General features: G+C 54.9%; 1 protein-coding gene and 1 long non-coding RNA gene across 2 annotated transcripts in view; both read right to left on the bottom strand.

The window, feature by feature from the left end:
• Nucleotides 1–16,903, bottom strand: part of LTBP2 (latent transforming growth factor beta binding protein 2) — a 100,044-nt gene extending 83,141 nt beyond the window's left edge. The window contains exons 1-2 of the mRNA XM_044232445.1: nucleotides 16,099–16,903; nucleotides 9,639–9,709 (exon numbers count right to left, since the gene is read on the bottom strand). Coding sequence (XP_044088380.1) covers nucleotides 9,639–9,709; nucleotides 16,099–16,601 — 574 coding nt within the window. The 5' untranslated portion in view covers nucleotides 16,602–16,903. The remainder of the gene's footprint in view (nucleotides 1–9,638; nucleotides 9,710–16,098) is intronic.
• A 6,056-nt stretch (nucleotides 16,904–22,959) lies between these two features.
• On the bottom strand, nucleotides 22,960–24,850 carry LOC122893098. The gene is made up of 4 exons (XR_006381576.1): nucleotides 24,502–24,850; nucleotides 23,496–23,578; nucleotides 23,253–23,335; nucleotides 22,960–23,111 (listed from the first exon to the last, which is right to left on the bottom strand). It is a non-coding gene; the product is annotated as an uncharacterized LOC122893098 (long non-coding RNA).
• Between the last annotated feature and the right edge of the window lie 829 nt (nucleotides 24,851–25,679).

Below are 25,679 nucleotides of genomic sequence, written 5' to 3' on the forward strand. Positions count from 1 at the left end.
GGGTTTAGATCTTAAATGCCCTTTGTCCATAATAGGGACAAATGCTTTGTGCTTAATTGTCTTATTTTAGGACATTTTGCAGAAGTCATGTCTGTAAATGTTATAAAAGAGAATGCTAGTGATACACTCCAGTCTTATGCTGTCGCCACAAGCTGTAGGAGGCTATTCAAAATGAAACTGGGGGCTCCTGGGTGGCTCAGTCATTAGGCATCGGACTTCGGCTCGGGTCATGATCCTAGGGTCCTGGGATCGAGCCCCATGTCGGGTTCCCTGCTTGGTAGGAGGCCCGCTTCTCCCTCTCCCACTCCCCCTGCTTGTGTTCCCTCTCTCGCTGTGTCTCTCTCTGTCCAATAAATTAAAAAATCTTAAAAAATAAAACGTAACTGATTAAAATCAAATAAAATGTAAAATTCAGTTCCTCAGCCACATTAGCCACATGGGGCTCATGGCTACCATGTTGAACAGCAAGCTAAGGAATGTTTCCATCAGCACAGAAAGTTCTATTGGACAGCCCTGCAAAGCTTTAAGAAAAACTGCCACCTATCTCCCATCTCCCAGCGGCAGAGGCGAGCTGGCCTCTGGGTATCCCTTTCACCACACTTTTCCCAGGGCAAGGCAATGTCAGTACAGGTCCTGGTTAAAGGGATGGACCCAGCCCTGTTGTGTGGGGGCAGGGCTGCTTTTCAGGCTCTGCATACGGCCAGTTCCCTCCCCACCCCATTGCCCAGAGGCACCATCTCCCTCACCTGTGACCGAGTAGATGAGGCACTGACTTCAAGACGGGTCTCTTAACCCTCTGCCTCCTCTAAGACCTCCAGCACCTTCCCCTCTTGTCTGGGAGATGAACCTTAGCTCCAGATCAGACTCTGGGCCCAGCACCCCCACACTGGAAGCTCAGCTGCTCCCTAGACAAAATCTCCATCTTTCCTAAAATCTGTGTCAGCGGGACACAAAGACCCTACCCACCGAGTCAGCGATCCCTCCCGCGGGATGGGGACTGTCCTCTCCCACACCCAGAGGCTTTTGCAGACAAGACAGTCTCCTATTCACCCTTAGTATTTCTCTCAGCCCTGCCTTCGGCACCCCACCTTAGGCAACCCCCCAGAGGTTTTGGTTAGCCCTGGAACCCTCTCACAGGGGTGGGGCGTCCACTTGGGCCTTCAACAGTTTTGCCTTGACCTTTGGTTTCTGCAGAAAGGGACCTGATGTCAGAGATCCCGGAGGGATCCCTGTCTGGTCCCCACACACGTGTCTTCGGAATCCACCCGGACCCGTCCTCTCCGTACATGGGCTTTGCCCAGGGGCCATGTCTTCAGGCCCCGAGATGGGCCCTGAGTCCCAGGCTATGGGAGAAGCCAGGTCCTCAAGCACTCGCCCTGCTCCCGCCACAGCTGTGCTGGGGCTGTAGCTCGGGATGGCTGGAAACAGCACCGGGGCTCAGGGGCCAGCCAAGCACCCGGCTCCAAAATAGCAGTTGTGTTCACATAAAAGCCTCTAATGAGAGAAAGATGCCGTTTCTTGGCCCCTCGTGTGCTCTCTGCAGACGCCGTCTGGCAGGCCAAGCGGGCCTCTACCGTTTGGCGGCCAGAGGGGAGGAAGGGGGGGTGTGAGTCAGCCCTTGGCCCCCAGCCCCTCAACATGGACCGCCCTGCTAATTGCATTAACAAATGCCACAATGCTGGGCCAGTCGGGGGCAGGAGGCCAAGGGCAGAGAGCAGTCCCAATTCCCACCAGCTCTGGCAGGCATGGGCGGGGTGGGGGAGACCACTAGGCAGGGCTCCTGGCCCAGAGCTGAGGCCCAGATTTGTCTCCAGCTCCTGCCTGAAAGCAGAAGAGTTACCTGGCTATCCCCACAGCCCCAAGGGCGGGGGGTGGGGAAACGCTTGTCTGGGCAGAGGTAGGGCTTTGGAGGTGTCAGAGGCAGAGCGGCCTCCCTCTGGAGACTGGAGAAAGATGGGATGGGGTCCCAGGGCCGCCTCCATCAGGGAGGAGCCCAGGAACCAGCCTTTTCTAGGCAGGCAGTTTTAGGGCAAGGAAGACAGTTCTGTGGCTGACTTGGAGCCCCAAGCCCTTCTGTGGCAGTACCAGATCTCTGCCCAGGGCCCGGGAAGATCAGGAGGTAGGGAAGACATCACTCCTGCTCACTACTCAACCAAGGCCAGGACAAAAGCACAGAGGAGAGAACAATCTTGTGATCCAAGAGACCTCTGTTTAAATTTTGTGTGACTGTGGGCAAGTCCTTTCACCTCCGTGAGCCGCAGTGTCATCTAGAACATGCTCACACATTCAACATTTACTCTTGACCCAGGATGGAAGGCAAGACGGACATTGTCCTTTTCTTCATAGAGCTTCCAACTTAGAGAGATGGTCACAAAACAAGCAAACAAGTAAGAAGAACTGAAATGGAGGTATGGGTTACGAAGGAAGAAAGATTCGGGGGTCAGGATCCAGAATAACAAGGCTGGTGTGGGGAAGCCCCGAAAAAGTGGTCAGGGGAGCTCCTCTGAGGAGGGAAACTTGAAACAGAATGGGAAAGAGGACAGGGAGCCAGCCACATAAAGAGAGGAGGGAAAGCAAACAGCAGTCTGCCCAGGCACCCATGGGAAGTGTATTCAAGGAACCCAGGCTGCATTGGGTGGGCGAGGAGGTTCTGGGAGATGAGGCTGGGTGCCTGCCTGGCAGCGGGAAGGAGGGAACAGAGATGGGTCATGATATGATGCGTAGAGAGAGAACCAGAGAGTGGGGAGAGCAGGCAGCCGTTCGTGGCCATCACCCAGGCGCCCACGCTAGTGCCTTCAACAGGAGAGGCAGCCGGGAAAGCAGGGAGCAGCAGACATCTCCTAGGAGACTTAGGAAGTAAAATGAAGAGGAAGAGCCCAGCGAGGAAGGTGTCCTGGATGGCCCCTGGTCATCTGAGGCCAGCAGAGCATTCTCATAGATGGGGATGCCTTTTAACAGTTCAGGTAACACCCAGGCAGGGTACCTGGCACAGAGGGAAGGAAACCATGAGCTTGTTTTGGACGAGCTGAGGCTGGGGATGTCTAGGGAGCATTGAGAGCAGACAGATGCAGAGTAGGCACCCAATGAAGGAGGCTGGAGGTCACAGGAGAGGTCTGGCTGAAGACATATATAAATCTGGGAGTCGTCAGCTCAGAGAGAAGGCTTCCATCCATGGGAATACATCAGATCATCTCAGAAGCAGTGCGGTGAGAAAGAAGAGGACCCAGGATGCAGTCATGGGAAACCTAATGTTTAGTCATTGGGTAGAGGACCAGCAGCAGCCAGGGACATGGAAGCAGGGCACGGCAGAGAATCACACGATGACCCCTCACGGGGTGAAGGGGGTTGAAATGCTTCGTGCGGTCCCTGGCACAGAGTGTGGCTATAATTGCTGTTGTGGATGGTGCCTACGACTGCTCGATCATAAGGGACAATTAACGCTTGGCTTGGCTCCCATGGCCCCCCTCTTCGCGTGGGAGATTTGGGAGATCTGCAGGGTCTTGGAGAAGCCCAACATGAAGATGTTGAGTTGAAAGGGAGATGTCAGCCAAGGAGGCAAGAAGAGGAGGTTGGGGATGGAGGAAGGAAACTACCAGGCCACCCACATGATCTTGTACCTTCTCAGTCCTTTACTGAACATTTGCCAAGTAGGCACTCCCCTGGTGTCCACAGGACACAGCACCTGGCTTCAGGATCCCTGGATAAGAATATCTCCTAAATGCTTCTTTGAGCAAAGAGCCTTGGGGGCATGTGCCTGCTGGCCAGGAGAGTCGCAGCTACCTGCCGTGGTGGGGAGAGAGATGATAGTCTCTTGCTAGGACTACACCCGTTGTGTTGGGGTGGGGGTTCTCCACAGAGGTCACGTGATTATCCCCCTTCGCCGCGTCTCACCTTGCTCTCCTCCACTGCCTGCCGACTACGGAGTCTCATGGGATGGTTCTTCCGGAGACCAGAAGCCCGGAGGCTCCAGGCTCTGGCTCCTGGCCATTCCTGACCAGTCGGTGAAGATCCCACCCCTGCCGTGGGATCCCTAACATTTACTCAGCATTTACCACTGTGAGGACTTGGGCTAACTTTTTTACATGTATGGCTTCTCTTTTTTCTTATAACAACGATGGGTGCCATTCTTATCCCCATTCCGCATGTAGAGGAACTGAGGCTGAGAGCAGCCAAGCGGCTTGCCTGAGGTCACCATACTATGAAGTGATAGAGAAAGGGCTTGAACCCAAGGGGTCTGGCTCCAAACTTGGGGCTCTTACTCCCCCAGCCATAGTTTTGCCCAGCGAGCTGGAGTCATTACAGAGATGGGATGGGTGGGGCCACATTAGGGGGAAAGGGTCCTCATTGCACTGAGATGTGGACTAGAACAAGAGCCACCATGCTCACAGAGGCTCTGGACCAAGGAGGCAGGGACAGATGACAAGGCCCACTCCAGGATCTCCTGAGTTTTCTGGAAGGGCTGATAGAAGTGAGGCAGCAAAATGGGACCTCTCAGCAGAGTCCTGGGATAGGCTCTGCATTATTGAGTACGTGCTTACTGTTTCCCTTGTGTCCAATGAGCACCTGCCACCGCTGCGTGCCCAGGGCCGTGTGACACAGCCCCTTCCCGCAGCATCAAGACCAAACCCGTATGGAGCACAGACATCATGCCAGACCTTGAACTAAACATCTAACCCGACTTATCTCATTTGTCTCTTACAACTCTGTGAGGTAGAGACTAATACCAGGCGCATTTTACAGGTGAGGAAACTGAGGCACAGAGAGCGTAAGCATCTTGCCCAGGGCCACATAGCAAAGTGGTGGAGCTTGCATTTAAACCCAGGTAGTCAGGACCGTCTCCTGGACGTGGATGAAGATGACAGCTAAACTTACCAAGGGCCAGGCTCTCTACACAGACTTGCCTATTAATCGGGAGCGTGAGCCCGGGACTCCAAAGCCAGGCTCCCTGGACTCACATCCAGGCTCTGCTGACTTCCTGGAGGTGTGACTTGGACAAACCTCGTTCGTAAATGGGAGAGAAAGATCAAACGTAGTTTAGAGGATTGTGAGGATTAAAAATTAACAATATCAAGTCCTTTGAATAGGACCCAACCCATGGTAATAGCTACAGTGTTATTATTAATCCTCAAAAACAACACTGTATTGATGATTATACCCATTTTCTGGATGAGGCTCTAGAAGAAAGCCAGTCACTTGCTTAAAGACACGGAGCTGGGATTCAGATCCACAACTCCTTGGACTTGGCACCAGAATCAAAGCACATACTCTTAACCCTGAGCCTTTCCACTTGGTTGTGGTGATGGTGGGGTAACTCCCCTCCTTCCGCCCCCGCCCCCGCTTCCTTCCCCCCACCACGGCAGCTGCGGGATTCCCTCTGCCCTGCCCAGAATAGCCTCTGCGCATCTAGGCCGAGAAAAGATGAGCAATCAAAGAATTCTTCACAACGCAGAGTACTAACCACTATACGATCACGGCAAATCTTCTTCCCCAGTGCAAGCCTTCAGAAGCCCCCGAAGAATGGTGTGTGTGTGTGTGTTGGGGTGGCCATGGGGGCGAGCCAGTCTGGGAAGGCTGGACAGGCTCCCAAAAGTCCTAACTATAAACAGGATCCAATCAGCCCACACTCTCCAGAGCTCCCCCTCAGGAAGGGCTTCAGGCAGGCCCCCGGCAGCGGCTTCCACAAATCCATAAACACATAAACCCCGTGGCAGAGCTGGCAAGGCCACAGGGGAAGGCAGATGCCACGACCACAGGAAGAGATGACAGCCCCACTTCTGACCTCGCCGAGGTGGAGTGAGGAGCTGGGGTTCCAACAGTGGCGGTCCACAGAGGCCGTGGTTCCCCGAGGTCCAGGGACCGGACAGGGACAAAGCAAGGGGCCTGCCAGGCAGATGGACCGATAGGTCACAGCAACCAAGAACTCTGTGAGAGGAGGTAAGAGGGGGCCGCGGGTCCCAGGGGGCACACTATATGAGTAGTGGGTCAGATCCACAGATTTCTGGCAGAGACCTGGGGACAGACCGAGTCTCCTCACAATTCTGGGACGAGACTTCATTCTTGGCAGTGGGGGTAGGTCACACAGCCCTCCTCGTCAGCCCCCCTCTCCTGCTGGCCAAGCAGGCGCCCCACACGTGTAAAAGTGCTGGGAAAGAGCCCGGAGCCTTCCCCAGCCTTGGCACCCTTGGCTCCAGCTGGGAGGGCAGCTGTGGGGAGGGGAGAGGAAGATGCTAACCACGGGGGGAAGCAGGAGAGCCAGCTGACGGGGTGTGGAGCCAAAAGCCCCACATTCTACAGAGCCCACACCCCACCGCCCACGTGGTTCTCGTTAGGCTCTTTAGCAGCAAAATAGCAACAAGCAAACAGCAGAGGGCCCAGCTAATGTGCACACAGCCCTCGCGTGGGCAAGCCAACTTCAAGTGGGAAAGTGATGCCCACTGGCAACTCCTCCAGGAGGGCTGCCAGGCTGCATGCCAGGGTCAGGGGGGATGACTGGGGGATTAGCAGGGCGAGAGGACCGGGAGAGAAATAGGGGGGGCTGAGTACCCCCAGACCGGAGCAGGATTTGGCAGCACGCTCGCTCGAGCAGCCCCCAGCTGGGGCACAAGGGTACACACACACACGTTGCTTCTGACAATGTGCAGACTCACCCAACCTTGAATTTCCAGTGTCAAAGCTCCAGTCTGGCAGACACTACCACAGGAAAGTCATGGACAAGTTAGGAAACCGAGAACCTCCTGCACTGGCGGGCAGGAGCAGGGCCCAGGCCCAGAGCCCTCAGGCAGCTGGGGAGGGACCCGCCCCCTCCGAAGCTCTGGCTTCAGCTTCAATCTCAGCTGCCCTCTCAGCCAAGCTCACTAGAACCTACCAACCCGGCTCCCCATCTCCCACCCCAAATCCCTGCCAGGTCCTCCAGAGTGCCCCAAGGCTCTGCTTCTCAAAGTGTCATCCCGGACCCACCAGCGGCAGCGGCAGCAGCCCCCGGGAACTTGTTAGAAACTCAGACTCTCCAGCGAGCCCCAGACCTGCTGAAGCAGAATCTGCACTTTATTTTTTTTTTTCTAATTTGTTAAAGATTTGATTTGTTTACTTGTCAGAGAGAGAGAGAGAGCACGAACTCTAGCGCACAAGCAGGGGGAGCGGCAGGCAGAGGGAGAAGCAGCCTCCCCTCCCCACCCCCAGCAAAGAGCCTGATGCGGGACTCGATCCCAGGACCCTGGGATCATGACCTGAGCTGAAGGCCGACGCTTCACTGACAGAGCCACCCAGGCACCCCAGACTCTGCACTTTAAATAAGATCCTAGAGGATTCATGGGGAACATCCAGATTTGAGGTAGGGCCCCCAAGGCAGATCTTCTTATGACTGACCCAACTCTGCTCAGTGGGTCTTCAGGCTCCGCTCGAATTGCCTGCAGTGCTTTAAAAATACACCCGTGCCCAGGCTCCAGCACCCAATCTCAGAGCTTCCGCTGAGCACGAACCCCTGGCTACCCACACCCCTGGCTTCTCTGCCCAGGATTGCTGCTGATTTTGAGTCTCTGATCCTCCTCCGACAAGTCTATGACCTTAAGCCAGCCACCCGAGCCACACTGTTCATCTTTGTAAGTTTGAAGAACGGATGTCTTCCCCATCTCTGCCACCAGCCACAGAGGGCCTGTCCTCAGAGATCCCCACTCATCTAGGCTCCCTGGAAAGGAAGGAATTTTCAGGGGAAAGATCTGCTTTGCTGTTTGTTTTTAAGTTGGGGGTTTTGGTTTCTCTACCTGGAGACCCTTCGAGAGACCCAGGATTCATGCCTGAGCCTCACCATCCGGCGGGGAGAGGGTCAGGGCCCCGGGTTTGAAGCAGAACCAAGAGCCGGGTGAGCGAGCTTCTCCATCTCCGCAGAAACAGAAGCATCCCCGTCGTGTCCCCAACCCACCCCCTCTCGGGAGGCCTCAGAATCAGAGCCGAGGGCCTGCCTCAGGGCTGCAAACACTGCCGGCTTTGTCGTAGACCCGGGCCATCAGCCACGAAGCCCGCACACTGAATGGGGCCTGGGGCTTGTCGCTGGGCAGGAAGGGGCTCTGGCGAGACTGAGTCCTTGCAGCCAGGCTTAGGACCTGGCAGAAGGTAGTGGCAGGGGGCAATCAGGTGGGGCTCCTGGGCCAACCATAAGGGCCTGGGCAGCTGACAAGGCCTCCAGAGGAGCCTGGGGTGTGAAGGAGAGAGATCCAATACCTGATTTCACCTGTGAGGACTCCAAAGTCTAGAAAGCCCCACTCTCAGCTGGGGTTGGGAGGGAACAAACCCCCACAGAGAAGAATGTGGGGCTCCAAAGTCAAACTGCCTGGATCGAGCCCCGGCTCCAGGCCTCGGAGGAGCGTTTCCTTGGCCGCGGGTCCCAGTCAACCCAAGACTCTGCTTCCTCATCTGTACGTGGGAATGGTCACTAAATGCCCACTCCACAGGGTTATTGAGAGGCTCGATAAGGGTAACGTATGTGAGGAGCTCAGCACCGCGGTGGGCACAGAGCCGACGTCAGCTGTGAGCTAGTGGGGGCAGCCATCCCGGCTCCCAGGTGTAGAAAGTGAGCCCCGGCCAAAGCAGGTCAGAGGGAGCTATCTGGCCGCAGGGGCTAATGATTAAGAAGAGGGACCCTGGGGACGCCTGGGTGGCGCAGTTGGTTGGACGACTGCCTTCGGCTCAGGGCGTGATCCTGGAGTCCCGGGATCGAGTCCCACATCAGGCTCCCAGCTCCATGGGGAGTCTGCTTCGCTCTCTGACCTTCTCCTCGCTCATGCTCTCTCTCATTGTCTCTCTCTCTCAAATAAATAAAATAAAATCTTTAAAAAAAAAAAAAAAAAAAAAAGAAGAGGGACCCTGGAGTCAGGTTATCTGAGTTCAAATCCTGCCATTTCCAGTCCACGTGACCTCGAACAAGTAACCCGCCCGTGCCTTAGTTTCCTTCTTTGCCCAATGGATAGTGGTCGTCCCTGCCCCTCAGGCCTTGTAAAGTGTATCTGGCACAAAGTGAGGCTTTGGAGGCCTCAGCTCTTGCTGGCACAGCCTCTGTACGCTGAGCAGAGGCTTGATCTTGGAGGCCTAGGTTCTTCCTGCCTCACTCCTTGCCTTCTGCAGAGCTACGATGACGACTCTCCCTTTGCTCTCATCGGGGCCAGCCAGGAGGGAGGAAGACTGCGCCAGACATGGGATTGGAGCCTCCTCTGAGAGCCTCGTGCCGGCAGGAGGCCTGATGGAGGCCAGGACTGGCAGGGCCGGGAGCCAGGGCAGGGGGGTAGTTCCCACAGCACGCGACATAAATGCTGCCCCTAGAATCGAGGTTCCGGGGTCATGTCTGTGCTGCAGATCACAAGGGTGCATGTGCACCCAAGGGCCCCCATGGCCAGGGCAAGCGGGGCAGCAACACAGTGGGGCAGCAGGACGAGAACGCAGGAAGCTTTGAAAACACGAGTGGGGAATTTTGTCTGAAAGTCGTTTTCAGCTGGAGGCCTTTTAAATTTCTCTCTTCCACCACCCATTGCCTCCATTCTGGAGAGGCAGACGGGGAAGACACCTTTGCTCCAGGTCCCGAAGTCCCTGGAACTGGCCATTCTCGAGGGAGAGGGGCAGAAAAGTGTGGATGGGGCAGAGGCACTCACGTTTGATACAGTGGTTGGTGCTGTTCGCTGTCGTCCAACCCGGGCAGCACTGTCCCCCGCAGACATTCCTCCTGTGGGGTCAGCAAAACCGGGTCAGCACAAGTGTGCTCAGAGAGATCCTATTCCGAGAGCCCCTTGGGACGGTGCCACCCTCTATGGGCGAGGCCACGGGGAACACTGCCATGCTGGCCAGACCTGCTCTAGGGCGTCCGTGTGGCCCCTGGGACAAGAACTTTGCAATCCCGCAGATCTCACACTGAGTCCTGATGGCCATTTTCTGCGTGATCTAGCACAACCTCACTCCCTCCATCAGTATGATGCGGGGAATTAACACCTGCCTGGCTGGGCTGCTGTCATGATTAAATGAGAGAGAGAGAGAGAGAGAATACCTAACACAAAGAAGGCACTCCCTGGGCCAATAAATGACAGTGATGATGTAGATGATGAAAAAAGCAAGTTCAGAGAGGTTCAGTGACCGGCCGAGGCTTGACAATGAGTAGTGCCAAAGCCGGGCCCGAACCTGAGTTGCCCCATCTCTAAGCCATGCTCCAGCCCTACTCTGCCCCTCACCAAAAAAATACACACGGTGGGCCTTTGCCCCACAAACCCTGACTCTCGAAGGGAAGCTGGAAAACGCGCCTGTGTGTCACCTGCCCACAGATGTCCACGGGAGGAGCCTTGCACTTGGGCAGGCTGGTGCGCGGGGCAGGGGAGACAGAGGGAGCTGGGGTTGGAGAGTTTCTATTTAAGAGGGGCTTCAGGTGATGAGCCCGGCAGGAGGATGAAACTGGGGACTTGGGTGAAGCTGTGCACAGGGAGCACACTCTGGGCAGGCGAATGGAATTCACCTTATGGGGACAGCCCTTCTCCAGCTTGCTCCCTGGTGCTGGCACTGCGGGCCCCACAGGAGACACGGGTCGGTAGGAACTGCTGGGGTACTCGCTCAACTCACCCAGACTTTGTTTTCAGGTGTGTGGTGAGGCCCCTGTAACACCAGCAGCTTTCGCCAGCCCCAGCTTTCCAACTAGAGACCCACATGCCTGGACCTGGGTGACTTCTCTAAAAGGATCCGCCTCAGGGAAGGCTTCTGAGGGCCCCGGGCCTGGCCCTGGCTGTGTGGACCCCACTATTACCACCAGAAATTGTCTACGGGGCACTCCCTGAATCAGGCTGAGTGGGCAGCAGAGAATGAGCTGGAAGATCGGTGTGCAGAGAAGGGGCCGCTCCTCTGACCCCTGTGGACCGAAGAGCGAGCATCTGGTCCTGTTTACGAGTTTATTTGACATTTGAGTGGACCCCAAAACTTGTGCGGTTTTTGGAGCCTTACAAAACATTCAAAATAAATTCCTGTAGCTTGGAAAAGCTGAAGCCCATTTCTAGCCCCGTGGCCCAAAGTTGTGGGGAGCTGCCTCTCAGGGAGCTCCCGGAATGTCCTCCAGCCAAAAGCTAGGCCACCACCAGCCACCTCAAAGCCTCTCTGGCCCGCTGCCTTCCGAGGCTTCCTGGTTCTGTGACAGCTTCCTCACCATCAGGGCCCAGCTCACCAGGTTCTGAGGAAGGGGCTGGTCCTCATAGCCAGGCTTTCTGTGTGTGCACACTGGAGGAAGGTGTGTGTATACTACCCACACCTCTGTAAGTCACTACCCCTTGTGGTGGTGACAAGTCCTCTTAGAGGCTTAGGAGGTCTTCAAAAGGAAACAGACTTCATACCTGGGAGTTTTCTAAGAACTAGGGTCCGTTAGCTCCCAGAAAGCACAGACAGAGGGGCCCACTTGGCTGGAAGGTCATGGCATGGAGCCCAGCCCAAGGAGGCCCCCTGAGCCAGCTGTCACCCCAGATGCCCTCGGGACAGCTTTGCAGCTGACTAGAGGAGGCGGCAGCTGGCCTCCCGCCTGCCAGTGGTAGAGCCCTCAGGGCTCTCGGGAACCTGGTTGTAATCAAAGGCGGCCAGGCTGGGGCTGGAAGAGCCCTCGAGAGGGATTCAGGAGAGTTCTTTCGAGGCCAATATTGGAATCTTTTGCAGAGGCCCAGGAAGTGGAAGATGACCATTCAGCTGGGCGATGACCCTTCAGCAGGCTCTGGCTAGCTAGAGAGAGCAAGTGAAACTGACTAGCTGGGACAGATCGGACTCGACGGTTCTGACTCCATGGAACATACCACCATGAGATCATACGAGCCCAACCTTCCAGGTGACACCTCTCAGCAAACATCTGCTCGGGAGCAAGCATCACTGTCCAACCCTTGGGTTGGACAGCCTGGAAGAGCTGCTGGCCCACCTCGGATGGGATCATACTGGTCCTTTGTTAATGGCCACTCCTGACTGTCCTCCGTTGGCCTCTATGAAGCTGGCCAGGCCCCCACCTGCCTGTGCAGTCCAACTGCCCCATTCCCCTGTCCCTGTCTCTACAACCTTCCACAACCAAGGCTATGATCCTCCAAGGCTACAGAATGTGTTGTCCTGCAAATGCACCCCATAGGGACACATTTTGATGCTTTTGCTTAAACTGCTCTCTGCCTAGAATGTCTTTCCTCTCTTTGCAGACTGAAATTCTTTGTGTACTCCAAGACTTCCAGAGCCAATGTGACCTCCTTTGTGAAAACCTCCCCAGATCTATCCTCTGCCTTCCCCATTCCCCATCCACTGCAATCATTTAGTCCCAACAGCCCCAGGTTACTGGTCCTATGTGTCCTCATCCTATCTTGAGAATTCTTTCTTACTCCTCTTTGTGTCTAACACAATGCCTGACACGTGGTATACATTTAATACTGCTTTGTTTCACTTAATCCACTGTTTCCCAAATAATGGATGAGCCACACCCAGGCTAGGAAATGGGGTTTTAGGTTTCCACAACCACAGTATTCAGCACTGTGAGTCACATGGTGAGAAAGCAATCCCCTTTTCAGTGATCTTTCTAGCCTGATTAGATCAGTCAAAAAAAAAAAAAATCTGTCTGAGGTTGGGTCGCCATGCCAGTTCCTTCTCCCAACACATGCCAGTCTCCCTTTTCCAGAGGAAGAATACACCACACCATTGAGCTTCCTAAGATAGGGGTGTCTGACTAGAATTTGAGAACATTTTCTTTTCATTTCAATTTTCCTACAATTACCTTCTTTTTATGACAAGTGGTACTATTTTCAACTATGATAGTGATACAAAGTGTCCTTGAAAAATGACTTTATTTCTGTATAAAAAGGAGTCAAGCACTGTTTGCAATAGCAAACAACAAAAAAAAGTAAATCATCTAAATGTTCAGAAACAGGAGGGTAGATAAACTGTGGTATATTCAGACAGTGGCATACTATACCACAGTTAAAGTTAATAAATGTGGGCTGATTATATTAACGTGGCTAAACTCAAAAATCTAATGAGGAGGGAGAAAGCAAATTGTAGGAGGATGACAGTATGGTATCACTTATCTGAGTTTAAAATATGCAAAGCAATATTGTGTATTTTATGGAGGCATGCATCTGTAGTCATAGCGTAAAAACATACTTTGGAATGATGAGCAAATTCAGGGTAGCGGTTAACTCTGGGAAGAGAGAGGCAACTTTATGGAGGAATTTTCAACTAAAAAAATCAAAAGCAAAATATGCCAAAATATTAAGGTTTGAAGAATTCTGGATTGTTAGTTATATTATTTCCAATACTTTCTTATATGTTTGTACAAAACCTCATAATATAAAATACTTTAAAATAGATAAAATACGAAATCCTGCTATTTTTACAAGTGCATAAATTTTTTAAAAAATAATAGAACAAGAGGGAAAAGATCAAGGAAAATATGAAAGTATTAGGCTGTGAGGTTAGTTCAAGAAAGACTGAATACTGTGAAACAATGGCTTTAAAAGTCCCCTGTGGACCATAAATTCCATTAGTGCAGGATCTGTGTCTGCTGTGGTTACTACGTATCCCACACACCAGCACTGTGCCTGGCCCATGCTTAATAAATCTTCGTTGTGTGCAGTAAATCCGCACTACATGCAAGTTCTATGAGGACACTGGCTGTGTTCGCCTCTGCTGTATCTCCATGGTCCAGCAAAGTCCCTGGCGTACAGGAGGCTTTTCAAATATTTGTTGAATGAATGAACAATCCCTTATAGTAGTGCTGCAGTTCCAAGCTTCACCAGCAGGTGGCACTTGGCCCTTGGCCCTGAGCAGCCCAGCAGGCAATTGCCAGAGAGGTCGGCCTGGCCAGAAGCCATCAGCCAGAATGGGCCTGCGTAGAGGAAGCCGATGGACAAGACTCTACTCGGCTCACTTGGAGTGGTTGCGTGGACTGCCAGAGGAACCCACCCTTAACCAAAGCTGCAGAAAAGAATCTGCGGGAGGAGCCAAACGTGTGATTTCGATGTGTGTACCTGTGTTTGACAGGTGCCCAGGGGTGGCACCCAGCCTGTGTCCTTATACCCCTGTGCACACATACCAGCTTTATTGTGGTGACAATCTGCTTTGCACATCCTGCCTCATTTTACAACTTCTAATAATGCACCCTTCCACTCCCAGCCTCCACTATTCTACCTTCCCCCAGCTTACACCTAAATGCCTACGCTGTAAGTTTCTCCACCATCTGCCCAACCTATGCCTCCAGCCTCACGCCAATGGCTTCTCTACACCAGACTGCCGTCCTGCCCCTAGGCCAGTGCCAACAACGAGAAGCCCTCATCCTTGGGCAGTGCTGCACCTGGGACCCAAGTCCCGCCACTTGCTTCCTCTTGCTTCCCTGCATACTGCCCGTCGAGCCCAAGGGGCTCCAGCTCCTCAGCCATAACTGTCCCATTTCCTTTTGCTTAATAGGAAGCTGCCATTACTAGTAAGCACGTTCACCGGTACACATCTGTTCATCTCCCCAACTCCATTTTAAGTTATGGAGCTGCTCTCTTGGCAGGAACAATGCCTCTGTCTCTGAACCCCCATACCCTGTCCCAGGTTCTGCACACTTGCTCTTAGGAAGCACGCATTCACTTGCACATGTCAGGAAAGGAAAAAACTGAAACACAGCCCGTGGTCCATTAACACCTGTTGACTGATCCTGTGTGTAAGCAGCTTGACAGCGCCTGGGTCTGCTCTCTGCCTGCTTTAAGCGGGGGTCTTCCTGGGGCAGCAGGGAGTTCATTCACTTGCTTAAAGGATACTTAAGGAGCATCGACTGTATGCAGGCACTGTTCTAGGCACTAGTAACATAACAATACACAAAACAAAGCCTCTGTTTTTGTAGAATTGACATTGGTGTGGGCTGGGAGACCAGACCAGAAATGCAGACAGGTAGAGCGTATGAGGGAGAGAGGATGGGGCAGAAGTAGTCCCAGCAGACCTGTCTGAGCAGAGATCTGAATGAAGGGAGGCAATCCTGAGGAAACAGGAAGAGTTCGGCACCCACGGAAAACCTGAAGCAGAAGGCCACCAGGTGCACCGTCCTCCAGGGTAGAGCTGAGGGTACTGGGGTCCTTGATGTGCACTGGGACTAAAATCAACTGGTAAATTGAGCCCAGCCCATAAAGGGCTGCCAGAGCCCTTCCCATCCTTTCCCATCCTGCCCTCCTCCAGCCGCTCACTGCGCTGGGCTTCCTTTGCCCGCCATTCTGGAGATACATGGCATACCCAGACAAGGCCAAGCGCCCTTCAGCCATGGGGATCCCGGACTGGGTACTGGGGTTGTGTCTGAGCTTCCCGACGCTGCAAGGGCGCCCCCAGCGGGCAGCAGGGGTGCTGAGGGGGGGGAAGCAAATCGCCGGGCTGGGGGACAGTCCCCCTGCAGATTGCCCGAGTCGCGCTGACACCTAGCTGCACAGGCGCACACACAGACCCACTCTCCTACGGACCCACTGTGCCACAGCTACAGCGCGAGCGGGCTTCCGGCCCATTTCCCCTCCCAGGAGCAGCCTCGCGCGGGCCCAGCCCGACCTGCGTCCCAGTTCGTATACTTGTAGCCAAGTTCAGGATTCGCTGCCAGCCCCCTTCCCGGAGACGCATCTGCCTTGGCACTCTGGAGCCCCGACGTCCACCTACCTGCGCTCTGAGCCCGTTCAACCGTTTGGGGGCCTCAGGCGACAGTAACGCCCACCCCGCTGCCCCCTCGGGGCTCCCTCTCGGATGCCCGCAGCGCTGCGGGCGGGAGTCTGCGGGCGCGGGTTAGCGGAGGGCAGCCCAAAGCACGGAGCCTTGGGAAAAGATCTAACGTCAGGTCTCGGCGAGCTGGTACGAAAGGGTGAGGATGGTTTTTCTCTTTGCCCTCAACTCTTGAAAAGTGGGTCAGATCTCCGAGCCTCAGCTTGGGGACCCCGGTGCTTTTCCTTGCAGTCCTGAGGCCGCCTTGGTCCCGGAGGAACCAAAGGCACGAGCCCGGGGCCCTCTCCTCTCGCCTGCACATCCCTCCACTAATGAGCACATGGAGACCCGCCCTCGCTCTCTCCGCACTCCACACCCCGCCCCGACCCCCAGGCTTTTCTCTGCAGCGCTCACCCCGTAAGCCGCCCTCGAGGAGGGGTTGGGGGCGCAGCCCCGGGCCGCTGGAGGGTTCCCAGGCGCGGGAGAGCCGGGGCGGCCGGGGCGGCCCGGGCGCGGGCTGCGGGCTGCTGCTGGCCCGAGGGACTGCTTCTCCAGGTCTGCGCAGGTGGCTGGGCTCGCCGCGGCTGCTGTGCGCGGGGCGGCCTCCTAGTCAGAGCGTCCGCGGGCCTCCGGGGGCTCCCCCAGCCGGGTTGGGCCCGCTCCGTGGGCGGCAAGCCCGGGACTGGCGCGTCCTGCTCTCGGAACAGACTGTACACCTTGGCTGCAGTCGCTGCGGGGTGACTGCCCCCGGGGCGCCGCAGCCGGTTCGCGTCCCTGCCAGCCAACTCGTATCTTTCCACCGGGTCCCTCTGAGCATGGCCCATGCCCACGAAGAGAGCCAGGGTGAGGGCCAGGAAGCCCGCGCAGGAGTTCTGTAGGGCGCGCCCGGGGCAGCGGTGGGTGGTCGGGGGCCTCATGGCGTCGGGGGCGATTGGAGAGCTGCGAGCGGGGTGGGAGAACGGCCCCGGGAGCTTGCGGCGGCCGCGCTCTGCTCCCCGGCCGGCGGCCCGCTTCTCCCGGTCTAGGGGCTCCCAGCCAGCCTTCCCGGGGCGAGGGCTGGGCGGCGTGAGCGGTCCCCAGGCTGCGCGCCCCGAGTCTGGCGTCCGCTGGTCTCCAGCCGGGCGCGCACCGCCGCTGCACCTTCGCGCCTTCTCCCGTCTCTGCAGCCTTCTGAAGGGGAGCCGGACGCTTTTATTTTTGGAAACCTCCCCCTGTTTTTTCGTCTCTTTTATCTACACCATGCCCCCTCCTCGGAGGGACAGCTCAGCCCCCTCATTACGGGAGAGGGAGAGAGAAATTCCAGCAACACCCACTTTGGCACCGGGAAGCGAGCGGGCGGCGAAGGGGGGTTAACCCGTGAGGAGCTGGGGGCAGCTCAGGGCGGACCCGACGGCTGGCAGGAGAGACGGTGCCCGCTGGGACGGGGGCACCTGGTCACCTGTCTCTCATCCTGGTTAAGCTCGAACTGCTGACCTTCACCGGGCTTATCTCCTGCCCTTAGCCTCTGGGACACCCGGTTGCGTGACCAAGGCTACAGCCTCGAAGGTCTCAAGGAGGCCAGGAGAGGTACTAAGATTGGCAAGACAGAGCCGGGCCCCAAGGACCGCGCCCGACTCCTTCGCTTCCCGCCCCGGCCACTAGGGACGCCAGCTCTGGGGTCGGCACGCGCTGGGGAGCGCGGGCCCGGGGGGGCGGGGGCAGCGCGCGGAGCTCGCCTCCCCCTCGCCGCCGCAGGGTGCGTGAGCTTGGAAGGTCGCCGGGGGGCGCGCGCCCTCTAGTGGAGCATGCTACGTCCTCGGCCACCTTGCAGCCGCCGCCCGCCGCCGGCGCTCCTAGATCGTATTCCTTTTCCTGCTGCGTCAGGGTCCGAGAGAGGCCTGGGGCGGCGATGGCGGATCCTGGAAGAGAAACCATCTTTGTAACAGAGGATCACGTGTCGTGTAGACACGAGGATCTTGAGTAAGGTCACACCAGGGAACGGCGTGTGTCCAAAAAGGGAATGAAATGATGGCCTCCTGCTTCGGGCTCAGAAGCCTGTTCCCCGGGGCTCCCTCGGAAATGTCCCACAGGAGGGGTGGCAGAGGTTCGATGAGTCTCTGATTGACCCGGTGTGTGCTCACACCTTATACCGGCAGCGAGGGGGCGGGGGTGCAAGGTGGCTGACTCCTACCCATCTGACTGCCTCCAACAATGAGCTCATCATTCACACCATGGCCCCCTGCCCTCAAGCCTGAGGGCCTGGCCAGCATGATGTCCCCAGTGCATTTCCACTGCCTACTGTTTCCTAGAAAGGAAGAGTGACCTCCTACGCTACCAAAGGATGGGCACCGCTAATACCTGGTGTTGACCTGTGACCTCTGATTTCAACGAGCCAACAGAGCGGCCCTCTCTCTAATCTGTTTCGCCTCTTGCAGCCTCCTCTCTGCCCCTTGAACAAGCCACATTTATGCCCACTGTCCTCTCATCAGAACACTTCTCTCCAAGATGTGTTACAGAATTGGCTCTTCGTGGTTTCCTCTCTCAACTCAAATATCACCCACCTCCTGGAGTGGCCATCCCCGAGCCTCCCATCTAAAGCAGCCCACCCCTGTGTACCACATCACACCATTTCACCCTTCTTGCTCTAATGCCCAGTTGAAAGTATCTTTTTAATTTATTTACCTGTATAATTGACTTAGGGAATGGGCTGAACTTGGAGAGGGGCTATGAGGACAGAGCGATGTTTCTTTCCCCTCAGTGCCTTCAACCATGGTATGGTGAATTTCCCTACTCCACCTTTAATGACATCTCAAGTGGAGTCCTTGGCTTGCCCATCCCTACCATCACAAGAACAGTCTCTTTTCCGTAATTAAGACGGACTTTCAGGCACTAAAAAGTCTGGTCCTGTCCAAATCAAAACCTCAGCCAGTTTAATCAAGCTTCCATCCAATTTAATACTCCTTACCCCCCACTCTCCCCGGGCCTGGCCCCTGGCCCAAGATCCTATGGTGGGGAGTAGACACAGTCTGGTTTTGTTTTTTTGTTGTTGTTGTTTTTTAAGATTTACTTGTTTATTTGAGAGAGAGAGAGAAAGAGAGAGCAGAGGGGAAGGGAGAGAATCTCCAGCAGACTTCCTGCTGAGCACAGAGCCTGTCACCGGGCTGGATCTCATGATCCTGAGATCGTGACCTGAGCCAAAAATCAAGAGGTGGACACTCAACTGACTGAGCCACCTAGGTGCCCCTTGCATGGTCTGTTTTTCTAACCTCCCTTCTCTGCTGTGGCTCCCCCATGTCAGGGTCAGGGGAGATGTGTTAGAGGACCAGTGGCAAAATCCTATGTGCCAGGTGCCCTTGGCTGGCAGGTGCCAAGTGCTTGTTCTTTCACGGGCACATCTGTGGGCTCTTGGGAGTCTCCCTGTGGGACCTCCACCCTGCGATGGCCAGCCTCTTGCAGACTCCTATTTCCTGCTTCTCATGGGACTTCCCCCCCCGCCCATGACAAACCCCTGGTGACTTAGCTGCTCCTCACTCTGCCGTAGAAGCCACTCCAGCCAGGATCCACAGTCCGAGTTCTCCAGACAGGGAGTGCACACAAGCCTCTTCATTTGTGCGCACCCTCAATTCCTAAAGACTCGTGTTGGGTTCTCCTTAGAAGTTTCTTGCTGTGCCTTGGGGGCACGGGGGATGCTTGCAACTTCCAGCAACTCAGACAGCATCCTTGGAGGGAGAGTTACGGAGAGTCATGCTAGTCTCCTCTTCTTGGAAGCCCCCAAGTGCAATGACTGGTTCTTTTGGGGCTTGGTTTGCACTGAGGAGTGGCCTCGGGGGGAATCTCAGCCTTGCCTACTCATGTAACAGTTCCCTACCTCAACAACTTCCTTCGATCCCTTTCATGTATAGACTGGAATCCGGGGATGTGGCGCAAGTGTGGTTGAACCAGTTCTGCCTTTGGGAAGGTGTCTAGTACTTCTCTTTGGAATGTGAGAATATTCAGTCCTTATTGTTCTACTCTCTGCAGCCTCAGCAGAAATTCAAAGATCACAGAAGAATCCTGTTCAACAACCTATAAAATCATGTCTGACTTCCCCAGCCACGACAATAGCTCCGAAGGAATAGATGTCTTGTCTGCCTGGCTCACCAGAGTTTCCCCAGAACCTAGGACAGTGCTTGATTCCAACAGACAACCAAAAAATATGTGTTCAACGGTTGACTAAGTAAATGGATGGCAGCATGAGTCCATCACGTAAAAAGGGCTGGTATCATTAGACCCACTTTAAGAAAGAAATACTGAGTTTCTGGTGGTAGTTACTGGTCCAAGTTCATGTGCTTGCTGCCTCCAAGGCTGGTCTGAAGGATCTCCTTGAATCTTGCGCCTTGTATTTTGAGATGAAAGCCATGTGAGTTTCCAGAATGTTCAGTTCTCTCCCTGAGACACTGCACCTTCCTGGCTTTGGGAAAATCTCAGCTCCACACTTACCCCCTTGCCCTGTTACCCACCCTACCCTTCAGCTTGGGTGCCCTTTTCCTCTTCCCACTACCTGCCCCATCCCTTCAGGAGCTGCCGTCTTCATCCCTCAATGCTCACCTCTGAGCCCCAGGAGCCTCCCAAGGCCAGAAACCTTGGCGTCATCTTCGTCCCTGAGCTATTTTTTCCTCCCATGTGTCCAAGTCATTATTACTGCTCCGTCTCCTCCGTCTGCACTTCTGGAAGTCTGCCGCCCATTCAGCCTCTCACCGCTGGCCTGGGCCAAAACCCTCATGCAGACACACTTCCCTCACCACTAGGCGCCCCGCCCACTCCTCCGTGAGTACAAGTGGTCCTTGGAAATTCCCACCCTGCTCTCCAGGGGCTGCAGCCTGGCTGATCTCCTCTGAGGACTCTCCTTCTGCCCCACCCTGGTGCCATCCTCCCGTCCTGGCTCCCACTTACCACCCATCACTCCCTCCCTTGTAACTGTTGGGACCTGTTGCTGCAGCAATTTTGAATCTACAATCCCATAAACACTTGAGCTTTTTGTTTGTTTTTCTTTTCTATAGCTGCCAAAACTTATGCAGCCTCTGATGGTCCAAGCACGGTGCTAAGCATGCTACATAAATTGGCTCATTTAACGAAATAAAGGAGGCATTATGATTTCTACACGGACAAAGGAGGAAACTGAGGCTGGGAATGGCTCCTGGCTTGTTGGTAAGTAACGGATGCAGGATGCAAGCTTAGATCATTTCCCACCCAAGCCCAAGCTTGTAAGTGTCCAACATGTTGTTTTCGCCCCAGGCTTGTGGCCCAGCAGCCCTCCTCACAGCTGAAGGGGTACCTTTCCCGGCCCCTCTGCTCTGGCACCACTTGAGACCCTCCACTGTACATTCCCAATGCCCTCTTCCCTGCCTGCTAGCCCACAGTCAAACTCCCTGGTGATATGGAGTTACCAGAACCTTCTCTCCTCCTCTGCCCTTCTTGCCTGGTACAAGAAGGGGGGCGAACTGTTTCCAGCATGACCCCTGACTCACCATGTGTCACGTCCTCACCCCTGATCCCAGCTTCCTCCCCAGTGAGGCAGAGAATGCTGCCCAGCCTACTCACCCATCTCTTGGGGTCCAGGGAAGGAAATCATCTCTGGAAAGCCCTGCAGAGAGAGGCGGAAGGGACTGATAAAGGATTCCTGCAGGGGTGGGGGGGCCTGGGTGGCTCAGTGGGTTAAACCTCTCTGCCTTCAGTTCAAGTCATGATCCTGGGGTCCTGGGATCGAGTCCCACATGGGGCTCTCTGCTTAGCAGGGAGCCTGCTCCCCCCTCTCTCTGCCTACTTGTGATCTCTGTCTCTCAAATAAATAAGTAAAATCTAAAAAAAAAAAAAATCCTGCAGGAAAGGTTTGCTGGGACACATGCACCACACAAGGGGCTGGAGAGCTGCTGGACACCGAGGGCAGCCTGTTCACTCTCCCATGTCTTGCTGGCATAATACTCGCAGCCACGTGGCTACCAGAACCTAAACTAAGTTGGTAAATAAGGACCAACCACAAGGGATGAATTTCTGTTCCCTTTGCTGAGACCCAGACTTCCAACAGAATTCCAGGCATTTTTCTTCCTTGGAAGTGACTGGACCTCCAGCCCCGAATTCCTCTCCCCAGGAGAGCTTGTTCCCCTGTTCAGAACAAATAACACATTTCCTGGTTAATCAGTGGGCAGAACAGCCGAAGGAAGGCTGACTGGGCCCCTGGCCTTCCAGGCTGGAGCAGCTCGGGCTCGGATGTCCCTGCGCAGACCCTGGGCAGAGCTAGGACCTCGGCGCTGTGCCACCGCAGCCTCCAGTTCGGAAGGTGGGGGCCGTACCGAGAGGCTCCAGCTTGCTCCTGCATGAGGCCTTCAGGGCCCACAGGGGCTGCCAAGACCCTTCTACCTCAGACACCGTGGTGGCCTGGCCTCCCTCAGAGCTCACGGCCACCCACCCCGCCTTGGTCGGCCGGTGCCATCTCCTCCAGGTGGGCGCGAATGCTTCTGCTTCTGTGCACCGGGCTCAGCTCTCAGCTATTTTGTCATCTGAAAATGGAGACAAAGATGCTCTTCTCGACACCTTCACCTTCCGGGAGAATGAGATAACCAGCCCGGCTAACCTGTGTGTGTGCGTTGCGGGGGGCGGAGGGGGGACGGCAATTACTGCTACTCCATCTGCCAGCCGGTATTTCCCGAGTGCTTAAAATGCACCAGGCGTGGTACTCTTCCCAGACATTTTCTCATTTACTTCTCGCAGTGATCTTAGGAAGGAAGCCCTCCTATTTCATCATAGCACATGATGAAATGAAGGCTCAGAGAGGCAAAACAGCTTACCCGCCGTCACAGAGTTGGTAAGTGGCCACGCTAGGTTTCATTCCTTGTTTGTCAGGCTCCAGCCTCTAGAGGAGCATCGCTCTGGAAACGTACCACAGGGTGCAGTTCCCTGGGAACTGGAAACATTCCTGGCTGTGTGTACTATGTGTGTGTGTGTTGGGGAGGGTGTTGCTGATGGCCACTTGGACCCCTGTCACAAGAGAGACCCCACCAAGCACATCCCCACTCCTCAGGTCTGTTTCCAGCCAGGTATGCATTATGGGTCAAGGGCAGGTCAAGGGCAGATCAAAGTCATCATGGGGAGTCTCAGTGAATCTGATTCCCTCCCGAGGAGGAGAAGGAAGGAAATCAAGCTTCCCCTACATCAAATCGGTTTCAACTGCTAAAGGAAGGCTCATCTCACCCCTCAGCTTTTCTCTTTGGAAAAGAAAAGTGCCCTCAATAGAACACCTGTGTGCCCCTGCGTGGTAGACGTTGTAATTCCCATTTCACAAACCCAGAGGGGTGAAGACTTGCTCAAGGTCAGACAGCTAGGAGTCGAGCCAGAAGTCAGCCAGAAAGTCTGAAGGGCCCCCAGCCCCCTGCTGCTTCTGCTGCAGCACACTGCCCTTGCTCCAGGATGCCCTGCAATGATGTGAAAATGCAGTTCTTCAAAATAGTAGGCTGTACTCTGTTTCTCTTCATTTCTAGTCTCTGATACAAGAGTGGGCTGATCTATCTGCAAGCTCTGTGCATTTAGCTAAAGCTTGGATGTTTCCTCCTTACCTGCATAAATTCCTTCAGCGTCTGCCTTGAGTGGAATCTTCTAGAATTCCTGGGGGATGAGACATAGCAGACTCTCTGAAGACCTGAGCAGGAAAACCATGAGAGCAGCCTGGAAAGCCTCCTCCTTTTTAATTCCATCTGATAAGATCACAGGGGCTTCGAGTGCCCCACCGGGCAGGGGTGGGGGGTGGGAATTGGATGGGGAGGATGATCTGGGTGGGGAGGAATCTCATCTTATATTACCTGTTTAAAATCCCCAGGGAGAAAGTCCTGTGGGCCAAAGGACTGTGCCAACTTCTCCAGGATTCTGGAATGGCTGTGCTGGACTTTGAGGACAAGGCAAGTGAGAACAACTTCCCTTGGCTATCACCGGGGTCTCCCAACCTGTTCCCATGTTGGTTCCCCACTGGGATGCAGTGGCAGCCCTCATACCCCAAAGGAGAGGAGTTGTGGAGACAGAGAACAGAAGCTGCTACAGGGTGATTTCCAGAATCCGCTCTTTCCCCAGAGGCCAGTAAGCAGCCTCCCTTGCTTTCTTCATCAGGACAAAACAAGGGGGTAACATCTTCTGCCATCACCTCTTGACCTCCATTGTCCCCTGGATCATATGCTGAGAATGGAGACACCCCATGAGGTTTTCCCTGGTGGCCCCAATACTCTAGTTTCTAGGACCCCAAGCCCTTGGGGACAGGCCTGGACCCTAAAGCTTTTCAAGACAAGGCCCAGACACCAGGCTGGGGAGTGGGAGAGGAGGGGCAGCCAGATCCCAAGGGGCCCCAGCCTGCCTGCATGACTCACTCCTTGTTTCCGTCCACTCTGGTCTGAGTGCCTTGGCCCAGGGGCCTCCAGGAGGTTGTAACACAGGCTGGCCCCTCGCCCATCGGGGCTCAGCAGACAGAAATTAAAGATCTCACTGCTCAGGAACTCACACAGACAGCAGAGGCATGCTCTGGGCTCTGCCTCACCAGACCAGACCTCAGGCCGGAGGAGGCTGATGGCCAAGGGAGGAAGGAAAAGCGTCTCCGGCTCCTCCCCCTCCTCTCTGCCCCTCACATCCAGGCATGAAGGTCTGGCCACTGCCCACTGTCTTCTCATTCCTCAGGTCATCCCCTGAAGACGGTGGTGTCCCCCGCCCTCCTCAGCTCTGCCACTCTCCTCCCCACCCTGCCTGAGGAAACGGGGAAGACACAGACTTGTAAACAACTCCCCCGGCATTTTCTGACAGCAGAATTCTAATCAGGCCTCTCACCTGCTCAACAGCCCTCAATGATTCCCTAGGGCCCCACCAATCAAGTCCCAGACTTCTCACGAGGCCTGGCACACGAGCTTGTCTCTTCGATGTCCCCTCATGTCTGTGGGTATTCAGCGCAGTCCTACTTGCTCAGAAGTCCGCCCCCAGTTGACTCTCCCATGTCTCCTCACCCAAATACTTTGGGCCACACCATTTCCTTCACCTAGAATATTCTTCCCGCCCCGCCTACCTGTCCTTCAACTCCTATCCCAGAAGCCACTGCTTCCAAGAAGACTTCCCAGAAGCCCCACCCCACCCCGAGTCTAGAAAGCCAGCTCCCTCCCCTGGAGGCCTGTAACTCTCAGTGTACCCCACTCCACCCTGCATGAGTAGGCCACAGCTGCCAGTCGTCAGCGGTGGGAAATACCTGGGGCTTTGGAGCTCTGCTCTATGCTGTCATTTACCAGCTTTGTGTCCTGGTTAAAGTGACTGAGCCTTTTGGAAACACGATTTCCTTACCAATAAAATAGAAAGTGTAAGAGCTGTCTTTCTAGGTGGCTCAGTGGGTTAAGCCTCTGCCTTTGACTCAGGTCATGATCTCAGGGTCCTGGGATCGAGTTCCGCATTGGGCTCTTTGCTCAGAAGGGAGCCTGCTTCCCTCCCGCCTGTCTCTCTGTCTACTTGTGATTTCTCTCTCTCTCTCTTTCTGTCAAATAAATAAATAAACAAAATCTTAAAAAAAAAAATAAGAGTTGTCTTTCTAAGCATCGCATCTAGATAGGGCAACTCTATTTACCAATCACACAAACTTTAGGCAGAATGGATTGGACCAGAGATAAGCACCTGACCCAAGGGAGCCCTTTCATGGGTGGTCAGGGACCTAAGACCTCTGTGCTCTGACTTGAAGGCAGGCATCATTGGTTACTGGGAAAACCAGATTCTGTGTTAGACATTTGAACTAACAGATTTTTCTTTGACAACCAGGCCCTGGGATTAAAACAGAACAAGCGAGTCCCAGTTCTTGAAAGCTTGTAGTCCAAGTGGGTTCATATAACCAAAGACATAGAGCCAGACAGGTAGCATGACTTGTGTGAGGTCACACAGCCAGTCAGAAACGCAGAGAGGGCTAGGGCTCAGGTCTCTGGACCCAGGTTTAGTCCAGGGTGCCTGGCCCCTGCTCTAGGCTCAGAGGCACG

The sequence above is a fragment of the Neovison vison genome, chromosome 13, assembly GCF_020171115.1.
Source record: "Neovison vison isolate M4711 chromosome 13, ASM_NN_V1, whole genome shotgun sequence".
Classification (NCBI taxonomy): Eukaryota; Metazoa; Chordata; class Mammalia; order Carnivora; family Mustelidae; genus Neogale; species Neogale vison.